This window comes from Hemicordylus capensis, chromosome 9, assembly GCF_027244095.1.
Source record: "Hemicordylus capensis ecotype Gifberg chromosome 9, rHemCap1.1.pri, whole genome shotgun sequence".
NCBI classification, from domain to species: Eukaryota; Metazoa; Chordata; class Lepidosauria; order Squamata; family Cordylidae; genus Hemicordylus; species Hemicordylus capensis.
In genome coordinates, this window is record NC_069665.1 from 25385112 (window position 1) to 25398504 (window position 13393).

At 47.0% G+C, this 13393-nt stretch overlaps 1 protein-coding gene across 5 annotated transcripts in view; it reads left to right on the forward strand.

Moving 5' to 3' along the window:
* FTO (FTO alpha-ketoglutarate dependent dioxygenase) overlaps positions 1 to 13393 on the forward strand; it is a 242422-nt gene that overhangs the window by 36338 nt on the left and 192691 nt on the right. For 4 of the 5 annotated variants that reach the window (XM_053270971.1, XM_053270972.1, XM_053270973.1 and 1 more), the window contains exon 2: positions 11055 to 11132. The exons of the other annotated variant lie outside the window; for it this stretch is intronic. In XM_053270971.1, the coding sequence (XP_053126946.1) occupies positions 11055 to 11132 (78 nt within the window). The remainder of the gene's footprint in view (positions 1 to 11054; positions 11133 to 13393) is intronic. 5 annotated transcript variants of the gene reach the window in all.

A 13393-nucleotide genomic window follows, 5' to 3' on the forward strand; every position in this document is an offset into this window, starting at 1 on the left:
CAAGTTTGTGTCCTTGGCTCGAGGTGGGATGCTGACTCGGGTTTCCGCGATTCTCCTGGTGTATGTGTGTGGATCCCAGCGACAAGGAGTCTCCCAGGATCTGGGTCTTAGATGGTTCCTAGCTTGTGTCATTCCCTGAACATGTTTTCCATGCAGAACATTTCATGTTCAGTCCTCAGATAACCAGATCTCATGCTGTAGGGCTGGGAAAGACCTTTGCCTGAGACCATGGAGAGTGGCTAGGAATGCAGGAAGCTACCTTATACTGAGTCAGACCACTGGCCCGTCTAGCTTAAGATTGCCTACACTGACCGGCAGCTGTTCTCCGAGGTTTCAGGCAGGAGTCTTTCTCAGCCCTACCTGGAGATGCTGCCAGGGATTGAAGCTGGGATCTTCTGCATGCAAAGCAGATGCTCTGCCACGGAGTCACAACCCCGTCCCCAAATGCTGGTAGTCAGAGTAGGAAGCTCTGCCTAAAATGGGCAAATAAACGGACTCAGTTTAGAACATCTTCATATTGGCAGTATATCCCTACATTATACACGCCACTCACTGGCACTAGATACCAGAGCCTCCTCGTCAGGAACTAAGAAGCCGGCATAAAGGAGATAGATAAATGACGCCTTCCTCTTTGAGTTAAACTGGCGTTCTCCCTGTTGAGCTCGGTCTGTGACATCCTTCGGTCTGACTTCAGGATGGAAGTGAAAGCTGGATGGTGCTACGGTAGCAGCAGATCTCACATTTGCTCAGCAGTGGAAAATGTCAGGAGGCAGCCATTTTGTAACCTCCTGTGAAGATGTTCAAAGACGATGTAATGGGCATGACAGCTACAGTATGTGGAATTTAATGCTCCGGCTGCTTATTGATCTTCTCTTTAGCCAATGGTATAAGCTCAAGCATGTGCTCTTAGCGCCTGGTCTTAGTGCTAATGTACGCTCTTTAAGGTGGTCATCCAGCAGCACTTGCTAAACCATACTATGGCACAATTAGAGAGCTTTAAACAAAACTGTGCCAAGGTTTTGCAGAACATTTTATTTGTTTTTCCTTATGGCATCAATCAGGTTTTTTAGGAATGTTCCAAGCCTGATGGAAAAGGGGGAAACACTCCAATTGTACACTATTTAATGACTGGTTTGAATGTCAGAAAATCCAACTTTTTCTCTGTGTCTCAGTTAATGATGCCAGCCTGGAAGACAAGTCTTAAAAGCGGCTATTTTCTCCCCTTGAGGAACAGCAATAGGGAAAGCTCACTATTATCCCCCTTCAGTTTCTTGTTAAAAATTAGGAAGGATTATTCCCATCTTGCTGGGTGTCAGTGTGGATGTTGATGGATGTGATGACATTGGCAAAACAATTTGTGCATTAATACCCCACCCTGCCCTTGCTACATATGCGCTGTTGGGAATATAGGAAGCAGCCTTATACCGAGTCAGACCCTTGGTCCATCTAACTCAGCATTGTCTGCACCAGGGATTCTCAACGTTGGGTTCCCAGAGGTTATTGGACCAACTCCCATAATCCCCAACCAAAGGGCTGAGGATTATGGGAGTTGGAAGTTCAGTAACACCTGGGGACCCAACGTTGAGAATCCCTGGTCTACACTGGCAACGTCTCTCCAAGGTTTCAGAGAGGAGCCTTTCCCAGCCCTACCTGGAGATGCTGCCAGAAATTGAATCTGGCACCTTCTGCATGCAAGCAGATGCTCTACCACTGAGCTATGGCCCCATCCTTAAACTTAAGAACTTAAGAAAAGCCCTCCTGGATCAGGCCAAGGCCCATCCAGTCCAGCATCCTGCCTCACGCAGTGGCCAGCCAGGCACATTTAGGTAGCCTGCCCGTGTGGGAAAGAGAGGAATTGTCCCCACGCTTGATGCTCCTTGGCGGCTGGTGTTCAGGACCATGCAACCTCTGGTCTTTATCCCAAGTCAGACTGTTGCTCCGTCTAGCTCAGTATTGTTTATGCTGATTGGCAGCGATTCTCCAAGGTTATAGGGAGGAGTCTCTCTTGGCACTGCCTGGAGATGCTGCCAGGGAGTGAACCTGGGACCTTCTGCATGCAAGACCATTCCACCACTGAGCTTATGGCCCTATCCCCTAAGGGGAAGCAGACACTGCTGACATGTGGTCACCCTTCTAAATGTAAATGAGGGTAGACCTCACTTAGCAAAGAGGGCAGTTCAAAGGGGGCAATGCTAGCTACCGCAAGACCCTGCTAGCTACCGCAATGCTAGCCTCATGCTAGCTACCGCAAGAGCTGGTCTTGTGGTAGAAAGCATGACTTGTCCCCTTAGCTAAGCAGGGTCCACCCTGGTTGCATTTGAATGGGAGACTTGATGTGTAAGCACTGCAAGATATTCCCCTCAGGGGATGGGGCTGCTCTGGGAAGAGCATCTAAGTTTCAAGTTCCCTCCCTGGTTTCTCCAAGATAGGGCTGAGAGCGTCTCACGCATGCAACCTTGGAGAAGCTGCTGCCAGTCTGTGTAGACAATACTGAGCGAGATAGACCAATGGTCTGACTCGGTATATGGCAGCTTCCTATGTTCCTATGCTCCCCCAGCTTATTATTATAAGCTGCTGCAGTGCGTGAGGAGTCCCCATTTCCTTCAGTGAGGAGGAAGGCAGAATTGCCCCCTGAACTGGGGACAAGCATGCAGACACCTGCTATGGTGGGGGAGCCCTATAGAGATCAGAGGCTTATGCCTGTGACAGATCGCAAGATGAAGCTAGACAAGAATGCTGCATAACTGACTTGGCAAGCCTAACATGGTGGCGACTGGAGGTATCCATTCATCTTTCAGTAGTTCCGCTTCTCTTTCGTTTCTCGGTCTTGTTTTTCCTACAGGGCCTTCTTGTTTTTGTTTCAGTGGAAGACAAATTCAAATAACGTCGGCCGTCCTCCTGTTTCTAATCCTCTCTACCTCTGAACTCTGACTATCCGTGGAGACGTTGTTTAGAATAGCCTTAAATTAGTGTAAGGGATCATCACACGTCCACTTTGCCAAAAGTCAACTTTCTTTGAGCATTAATCTTTTTGTCCGGCTCACTCTCTTTAATAATTTCAATATGTCAGAATGACAGAAGGCTATCAGCACATAGTATTTTCCCTCTCATCCCTAGCAGCTATGTTGCTTAAGAGAGGTTTTTGGAATTTTTTTTTTTTTTTTGCAAGAGCTAAATGTTCTCAGCCATGTGCCAGACATACCAGTGTGAGCATTAGAATTTTGCAAGCTTATTGAAGAATTTATGGCAGTGGCTGGAGTTGTTGGGTTCTCCTCACACCCTGTTTTCTTGGGGGGTAGGATTAAATATAAGGGAAAGAGAAAACTATGGACAAAAATGTATCCATTCTGACATATTGAAATTATTAATGAGAGCAAGCCATTCCACTCCTATTCACGGGGCTCCAAAAGGTTTGAGAGGAGTGGGCAGAAGTGGTTCTGGTCGCTCCTCAGTGGCCTCACCAGCCATGGTTTCCGGACCTCTTGCACCTGGCAGTTCAAGATGGCTTGCAGATCCCGGCGCACCTGGATCTGCTGACTCAGAGTGACAGTCCATCCTCCGCCAGATATTTTTCCGCCTCACAGCTGGGAGGTTAGGAACATAGGAAGCTGCCATATATTGAGTCAGACCATTGGTCTATCTAGCTCAGTATTGCCTTCACAGATTGGCAATGGCTTCTCCAAGGTTGTCGGAAGGAATCTCTCTCAGCCCTATCTTGGAGAAGCCAGGGAGGGAACTTGTAACCTAGATGCTCTTCCCAGAGTGGCTCCATCATCCCCTGAGGGGAATATCTTACAGTGCTCACACTTCTAGTCTCCCTTTCATATGTAACCATGGTGGACCCTGCTTAGCTAAGGGGACAAGTCATGCTTGCTACCACAAGACCAGCTCTCCTCTCCCTTCAAGTGGAGGAGTGACTCCCGGTTGAGTGGGAAGGACTCAGTGTGCTGGGACATTCAGATGCTGTGCTCTGCATGCTGTTATCCCCTAGGAAAGTGATAAATGAATGCAATTTGAATGTGAAAGCTATTGTAAAATCCAATACAAAATTTAAAATGCGAAAAAGGAAAGCACCCTCCAGAAGTGCTTTTGGGGGAACCTGGTGTACTTTTGAGTCTTGGTACAGCTCCCACGGTAGGTTGGACCACAATGTGCGGGTTTCTCGGCATAGTTGGCTTCCTGCAGTCTGGCCTTGATACAAGCCTGAACACAAATAGCTTCCAGCACTAGGCTGTTGCTCTCAACAGTATTTGGACACTCGAGGAAGTGTTTGGTCTCTTCCCACCTGCATAGTAGACGTTTTTCCAAAGGAGCTGCCTTGATAAATCCTCCGGTGCTTCTTACATGGCATTTGAATTGGGTGCTTTCTGCTTTTATGTCTTTGCCCTTTGAGCCCCTGGCGAAGTGTGATCTTCGCGCACTGACCTTTGAATCTGTATTTTTGGTTGCCGTTACCTTGGCTTGTAGGGGGTCTGAGTTAAGTGCCTTGTCGGCTGACATGGAATTGTGTGTCTTTCACAAGGATAAGGTGGGGTTACGCCCTGATCCTTCTTTTGTGCCCAAAGTCAACTCTCTTTTCAATAGGTCTCGAGAATTGTCCTTATTGACCTTCTGTTGGAACCAGGTTCACCCCCAGAAGCACAGATGGCATTCACTGGATGTTAGGAGTGTGTTTCGGTTCTATCTGGACCGCACCACAGAGATCCGGAAAACGGAGTCTCTTTTTGTCTCTTCCCAGTATGGTTCACTAGGGAAGAAGGTGTCGTCTGCGACTATTTCCAGGTAGCTCTGGGAATGTATGTCAGTGGCATATAAGAGTTTGGGGAAGAACCCCTGCCTACGGGCATCATGGCCCATTCCTTAAGTGGGGAGAAACTACTTCTGCTGCAGCAAGGGGTAGTTTCCCCATGGCTGAGATTTGCCGCTCTGCTGCCTGGGCTTCTGTCCATTCTTTTCGTAGACATTGTAAAATAGATGGTTTTTCCTCCTCAGATGCTGCTTTCGGCAGCTGGGTACTGCAGCAGGTACTTCCTCGCTGATATGTGGTATCTTTCCCACCCCAAAATGGCACTGCTTTTCTACACTCCAATCGTGCCGAATGCTTTCTGTGAGCGTTGGGAGCAAGGATAATTTTGGACAATGAATTCTTGTTCGAATTCCATGAATACCTCTGATACTCCCAGAGGACATTCGGCCCACCCTGTGTAAAGTACCATTCTGTTGCCTTTGGTGGTGTTCTTAAGGTTTTTGCTTTTGTTGCACATGGGGGGTGGTAGACAGGGCCTCCGGGGGGCTGTTCCTTCTGTCTCCCCTCTGCCTTCCTCCTGTCTCTCTACCTGTTATCTGGTGGAGTTAACTTTTCTGCTCGTTCTGGTTATTGATATTTGGCATAGCCATCTCTCTCTCTTTTTGTCCGCAGTGTGGGGTGCCTCTTCTTTTCCAGTTGGGTCTGGGGAGGTGGGGCAGACCCTGCTTAGCAAAGGGGACAATTCATGCTTGCTACCACAAGACCAGCTCTCCCCCCCATATTACCGACTAGTTCTGTTTTGATCAAACCGTAATTTGCTGTGAAGTCCGAGTGCAGCAAACTATGGTTTGATGAAACCATGGATGCCTGCAAACCAGGATGCAAACCTAGAGCCTTCAGAGTCAGGCGTTGTGTGTGTGTGTGGGGGGGGGCTCTCTCTCTCTCTCTCTCTCTCTCTCACACACACACACACACACACACACACACTCAATCAATCACTGAATTGTGATGCTGGTTTGCAGGGGCAAGAATGGTCCAACCAAACTAGGCAATAACTTGCACATAAATGGAACAGGGAGAACATAAGTGCAGGCTTAATTTACATGATTTGGAAGATCAATGTCAATGCAGCCATAGTGTGTGTGTGTGTGTGTGTGTGTGTGTGTGCGCGCGCGCGTGTGTGTGTGCACTTGTGTTTAAGTTTACATCAAGTCCAAACTAAAAGCAGGTTAGCAGCTAGCTTAGGGTTTACAGATCGTTATAATGGGAGTCAATTGGTGAAGTATTTAGTCTGCAAGCTTGGGTGCATCTCAATATGCAGAATTGTTATTCTGCTATTAGCATGATTGACTTTCCATCAGACAAGCCAGTACAAGTACATTTTCAATAGTTACTGAGCAGAGAGGGTAAACTAGGAAGACACAAAGTACACACGCTGCAATATCATCAAACACAAACTGACAAAATTACACACAAAGTTCATTACAGTAATCGGTAGCCGTGCCAGAAAGCCATCACAGCAGAATGTGAGCTTGTTAACTTTGGGGAACTCTCTGGTGTGAAAATAAATATAAAGCGAGTGCAATGTCTCCTTTAAAAATATTTGCTTAATATTCATGGGATTCTGGAGGCACTTCACCTTTTAATCAACCGTGGAGACAGTGAATTGGTAACAATATACCTGTACGCTGGTATTGGGCGGACTGCAGAAAGGCAGGTGAGGGTGTTGGGTGATTGAGGGTGTTGGCATGCTTCCTGTGAGAATAAGCTGGGAAATAGGTTCAAAAGTGGGTACTCTTAGGAGCATTGGAAGTGGCTTTATACTGAGTCAGACCATTGGTCTATCTAGCTCAGTCCATCTTGGAAAATGGCATTCACTTTATGGTAAGATAAACGCCCTGTGGACCCCTTCACTCTAAATCCTGGAGCACCTTGCTTCATTGCTAATTTGGCAGCTTTTCTTGTCTCTTAGGAACATAGGAAGCTGCCCTATACTGAGTTAGACCATTGCTCCAGCTGGCTCAGTACTGTCTACACTGACGGGCAGCGGCTTTTCCAAGGTTACAGGCATATCCCTACTGTGTGTCCTGCTCACGCTGCTGCATTCGAATGTTTAGTCAGACTTGCCTGTGGTGATATTTGTCATCAACGTTTCTGTCACAGTTGACAATGTGTCTTTGTACGTAGCTGAGAAGGAACGGCTTCCTTATTTCCCCTGAAGAATTGTGTGCAACTGAAAATATTATTCTTATTTGTGGTCTCTCTCGGTGAGTTTGCAGGGGCCACAATGGGCCAAGACGTTACTCCCTTTGGAGGCAGTCCTGCCACCTTTTTGGCTTTCTGTTCCGGTCGTGTTTACACAGGTGAAGAGTGTTCATCCATTTCAGTTGCTGGCAAACAGAAGGTTGTATATCACATCTGTGTTGTAGAGTCTTGACAATTAGCAGGAGAAAAGAAAGCATTCGGGTGCCAACAGGGTTTCTAGTCCTTGAGTGAAATGATCACACCTTCCTCAGTTTTCACCCTTTTGGGAGAAAGCCCACAATTGCTTGTTCACCTTGACTTAATTTTTTTGCTGGCTATACTTCAGCATGCCATTATTCATATTCATTTCCATTTTCTGTTCTTATGTCTACATAGTTGTAAGATGTCAGGGGATCTAGGCCTTCCTGCCTGCACCACCAAGGCAGCTCTTGGGCAACTCTTTGCTCTGCAGTGCCACTCAGATGATGGCCAAAGTGGGTACTGCAGTTTATCAACCCTGCCTGACCAGGGTGCATAGGAAGCTGCCTTATCTTGAGTCAGACTGCTGGACCATCTAGCTCAGTGTTGTCTATGCTGACAAATGTTATTTTTGGGCACCTGCAAGATCAAGCTTGTAAGCAGTCAGCTGGAAAGGACAGAAGTGTGTATGTTGTCTGGATAAAGCCAAACTCAAGGTTCAGAGCAACAGCCAAAGATCAGAGGGTCCAGGATGCATAGTTAAGGTGAGGCAGATAGGCTGATGACAAACGAGGAAGAGCGTCAAAGATGGCTGAAAACTCTCAAGTAAGACATAATAAATAGGGCAGGGTTGGTGCTCCCAGTGTTCTGACAAAACCTTTATCTAGGGGATGTTTAACGCCCTTATAAACCAGATCAATAATACTGCATTGCAGCCATCTCTGGCAAGCTGAAGATGGACAGAAAGATGGCCAGGTCCCAAAAGGCAAAAGCAATCTAGGGGAAGGGAGGAACGGTGAGGCAAAGCCCAGCAGTTGGTCTTAGAGAAGCATTGCTCATATTGAAGTACAAGCTTGAAACAACAATTACATGATGCCAGCCAAACCCTAGTGGCTCCACAGATCACCTCCCAGATTTGGGGAGTGGCCAGTGGTGGGGCATCTGTTTTTTTACATGCAGAAGGTCCAGGTAGGGCTGAGAGAAACCCCCGTGTGAAACCTTGGAGAGCTACAGCCAGTCTGTGTAGATCAGGGATTCTCAGCGTTGGGTCCCCAGATGTTGTTGGACTTCAACTCCCATAATTCCCAGCTACAGTAGCCTTTGGCTGGGGATTGTGGGAGTTGAAGTCCAATAACATCTGGGGACCCAAAGTTGAGAATCCCTGGTGTAGACAATATTGAGCTAGGTGGACCAAGGGTCTGACTTGGTATAAGGCAGCTTCCTAAGATATAGATGAATGGGATGAAAAAAGGCTGGAGTACTCATCACATTGATCCACCTGCGTTTGCCTTCTTCATTATGAACCTCGCCGGCTTGGCTTTTCAGCTGTTGTAAAACTTCCACTCTTGCTAACCCCTGCTAAATAATCAAGAGGCACCTTTTAAAAGTGGCAATTCTCTTCATTTAGCAGGGGAAGAGCCACTGGCCCTAACCATCCCCAGCCCAGCATCCCTCCAGTGGCTGTTGCTGGGCGTCTATTTTATGTTTCTTTTTTTAGATTGTGAGCCCTTTGGGGATAGGGAGCCATTTTTATCATCTATCTATCTATCTATCTATCTATCTAAACTACTTTGGGAACTTTTGTTGAAAAGCAGTATATAAATCATTGTATCATAAGTAAATAAATAAATTGTATCGTAAGTAAATAAATAAATCGTATCGTAAACACACCAACCACATTGTGGCCGGGGTGATGGGGGTTGTAATTGAACAGCAGCAGGGGAGCCCAGGTTGTCTGCCCCTGACTAAGGGCTTCAGCATATCATAACCAGGTCCTGCTTGCGCGTCGTAATTCCTTGCCTTCCCTTCCGCCGCCTCCTTCCCCACCACCAGGGATACTACAAATCCATCCCTGCCCCAGGACGTTTGCCTCCCGGCACCACTGACGCTACACTGGCCGTTTGCATCTCTCTTGGAAAAAGTTGCCGAGCACTAGACTTCTGTAAGCTAGTTACGGTACCTGTTGAGACTGCTGTAAACACATTTCCACACATGCCGGCCCAGAGTTGGAGCCTTTGATTTTCTTCCCTTTTCTTTCCCTCATCTCCCCCGCCCCCCTCGCCGGTTTTGTTTTGTTTTGGAGGAATTTGCGAGCAGCTTGATGTATTTGACACGTGCGTGACAGCTCCTTGTGTCGGAGAAGAGCCCTATGTTCTCCCACCCAGCTGTGTGTGTATTTGTCTGTACATCAAGCCAGAGAGCACTCGCTTAGTCAGATCTGACAATCAAATGTGAGCTGATGTTACCTCCACTCGAGAGTGCATTTTAATGCTGCGTGCTTTTGCCAAGAGCTTAACATTTGACAAAGAAATTGTCAGTATTTTTTTTTTTAGCTTCCTTTCCTCTGTTTGCTACCTTATGTGGTTGAAATATTTGCTTCACCAGCTCGACATCTTTTCATTGTACAAACGTGCAAATAACTTTTCTTTCAAAAGCTTGCTGTTCCAAGCTCAGCCAAGCTAATAGGTTCAATGTGTGTGATGCCATAATGTTAATGTCTGTCTCTCTCTCTCTCTCTCTCTCTCTCACACACACACACACACACACACACACACACACACACACACACCCCAACTTAACAGCAGATCAAACAAGTGACTCTGTTGTATAAAATGATGTATAAAATTATGCATTGAGTCGAGAGGGTGGACAGAGAGAAATTTTTTCTCTTTCTCTCACAACACTAGAACCAGGGGGTCACCCCATGAAACTGAAGGCCGGGAAATGTGGGACCGACAAGAGGAAGTACTTTTTCACACAGCGCATAATTAATCTATGGAATTCTTTGCCATGGGATGTGGTGATGGCCATGAGCTTGGATGGCTTTAAAAGGGGCTTAGAGAGATTCATGGTGGACAGGTCTATCGATGGCTACTAGTCTGGTGGCTGTGGGCCACCTCCAACCTCAGAGGCACAATGCCTCTCAGTACCAGTTGCAGGGGAGCAACAGCAGGAGGGCGGGCGTGCACATACCTCTTGCCTATGGGCTCCCCAGAGGCATCTGGTGGGCCACTGTGGGAAACAGGATGCAGGACTAGATGGGCCTCCTTGGGCCTGATCCAGCAGGGCTGTTCTTATGATCCACAAGGGATGCAGTTAATCACTGAATAATATACTGTACTGTATTTACAAATTCTCTGTTAATTTCCTCTAATTATGTATGTGTGCATGTACACACACACATGCTGTGTACACACCCACTCTGTGTGTGTGTGTGTGTGTGTGTGTGTGTGTGTGGGCGACATGGAAATCTCATGACTTGTGTGTGTTGCAACTTGGAAATCTCATGACTTGTGTGTATTCTCTCTCTCTCTCGCTAATGGCTTCCCTGCCAACTTAATCTAAAGTTACATTCTGCTTGGTTTTACCAGTGACTCCATGTCAGTTTTATAATCTGTCCCCAAAGAGCACTGTAAACGCAGAGAGATCAAGCGACATGCCTGTTTTATGAATTTTAATGCTGGGCTTGTCAGCCCACTTAGGATCAGTGAACTGCAGTGAAGAAGGCGTGGGATGGATGGGTTAGGCAGTACTGCCACTCATGGTTCGAAAAGACCATCTGGCCAAAGAATACTGGCCGGAACTGAGTTGAAGTCCAAGAACATCTGGGGGCCCAACGTTGAGGATCCCTGCTTAAGGTATTCCCCTTAGGGGATGGAGCTACTGCCAGTCGCTGTAGTAGACAGTACTGAGCTAGGCAGACCTAATGTTTGAGTCGGTATAAGGCAGCTCCCTCCGTTTCTACGTAACATGATAAATAACATCAATAGTCCACTACCAACCTGCCTAAAGATGAGTGAAAATGACCAGCTAACCTGCTGTGCGCTTTATAGCTCGTTGCAAATGGTTTATTTTATGTCTTTAGAAGCAGAAACTCCTTCAAGAACTCGGAGAGAGTCAGCTGCCGTATCTGATGCCAAAGGACGATGGCTTCCACCAACTGGTAATGCTTAAAAAGATAAACACGACATATATTGGGGGATTTTGGCATTGCAATCATTTTGATGTTGTTCCTTTCTGAGTGTTTATACTTGAATATCTTGGGACACTGCTTAGAATGGGCAAGATAAAATGACTGAACAAAAACTGACGAGAAGAAGGTGATTTCATAGTTGGTTCTAGGTCACCCTGAGGGTTGGGTTTGGTTTGTTTCATTTATTTTCACATTTATATCCTGCTCTCCCTCTGAGGAGCCCAGAGTGGTATACATGGTTATGTTGATCCCCACAACAACCCTGTGAGGTAGGTTAGGCGGAGAGATTAATGACTGGCCCAGAGTCACCCAGTGAGTTTCGTAGCTGAATGGGGATTTGAACTCGGGTCTCTTGGTCCTAGTCCAACACGTTGTTTGCTGGTCCGAGTCGGTGTGATCAGGACATGACCGAGTCCTTCTCCCGCTGCCCCCAGAGGAGGTGCCTTTTGCTAATTACGTGAAGAGGGAGTGGTTTATTCAAAAGAAAGATGTATAGCAGCACTATAGTCCGGGCGTGGTGACCTTCTGGCCTTTCCCAGCCCTGCAATTCTGCGCCTCATCACAAAACGAAAATCGAACCTGATAGCGATATGCAAGTATAATCCGAACAGGTATCAAGAGCGGAGTGTTACTGAAGGAACGGAAGAATCCGCTAAGTCTCTCTTGGACAACACTTTGGCCAAATGCGAAACACATGGAAAGAATTGGGCGAGTTGAGTCAAACTAAGTTGGAACATATTGAGCGAGATGAAAGACATAAAAAGGAATCTCTTACTTAGCTTGAACAGCTACAGCAGGAGTTCCTACATTATAGCCATGTCAACTTTCTTGTATTGACATGTGGCCGAAAGATGCATATGAAGTAGCATCTTTTAAAAACACACACACACAATTATAATAAAATTTCCACCAGTGCAGGAAGGAAAAAGCTTTCACCTCCCTCCTTCAGTTTCTTTGTTAAAATCAATTAAAACTCTTTCTTCTCTTTTGAGTTAACGTACTGAACTTCCAGAGGACCACCGTTGTGGTCTGTTAGAGTGTCAGGGCTGACATTCTTGGGCTCATGTGGGCCCCCTGTGAGTTTCCAAGTCACGCTAGTTTCCTGCCGGTTGGTACCGCACAGCAACGGGGGGAGGGGGAGGAGGGAATTGTTGGGACAGCATGGGCTACGTAGTCTGTACCGCTTAACAAAGGACTGTTGACTGTCCTCAGGCAGGCAAAGATGCACCTACTTAAGGGTACACGTTCTGTTTCTTTGGTTTAGTGCAGTAGCACCGGGAACCCTTACCCATTGCTCTGAGTTCCTGATAGAGAGGACAAGATATAAACCATCAGAACAGCGGTTCCCATCCCTTTTAAACCATGGCGCCTCTTCTGTTGCAAGTCTTCAGCTTGGGTACCACATAAAGCAAGGGTCAGCAGTGTCCAGCTCTCCAGATGTTGGTGAACTACAGTTCCCATCACCCCCAGCCACATCCTATGACAGCTGGGGATGATGGGAGTTGTAGTTCAGCAATGTCTGGAGAGCCACACGTTGTCTAGCCATAGAGATGGTTGAGAGAGAGTGTGAGTGTGTATGTGTGTGTTACAGTTATGAGGCTATTCCAGTCACTGGCTCACATCCACACAAAGTTATTCCTGAGCAGTCTTATTGAAATTTGATGGGACAAGTTTACTTGTCCTATTAATTTCAGTGGCAGTAAAGGTAAAGTGTGCCATAGAGTTGGTGTCGACTCCTGGAGACAACAGAGCCCAGTGGTTGTCTTTGGTAGAATAATCAGTGCTAATTTTCTGAAGCCTGTCTATCAGGCTGGGGGTGGGTACATGCTGAGCTTCAGCAAATAGCCAGCCAGTTAAGGGCAGAGGAGGAGGGCAAGACCAGAGAGCAAGACCCACTGTCCTCTCATGGTGGAGGATGGAAGTTCTGCACAACTTTGGCCTTCCAGTTGTTTTGGATGACAACTCCCATTATACTCAGCCACGGTGGCCAATAAGGAGAGGAGAACTGGTCTTGTGGTAGCAAGTATGACTCGTCCCCTTAGCTGAGCAGGGTCCACTCTGGTTGCATATAAATGGGAGACTTGATGTGTGAGCACTGTAAGATCTTCCCCTCAAGGGATGGAGGCACTCTGGGAAGAGCATCTAGGTTCTATGTTTCCTCCCTGGCAGCATCTCCAAGATAGGGCTGAGGGAGAATCCTGTCTGCAACCTTGGAGAAGCTGCTGCCAGTC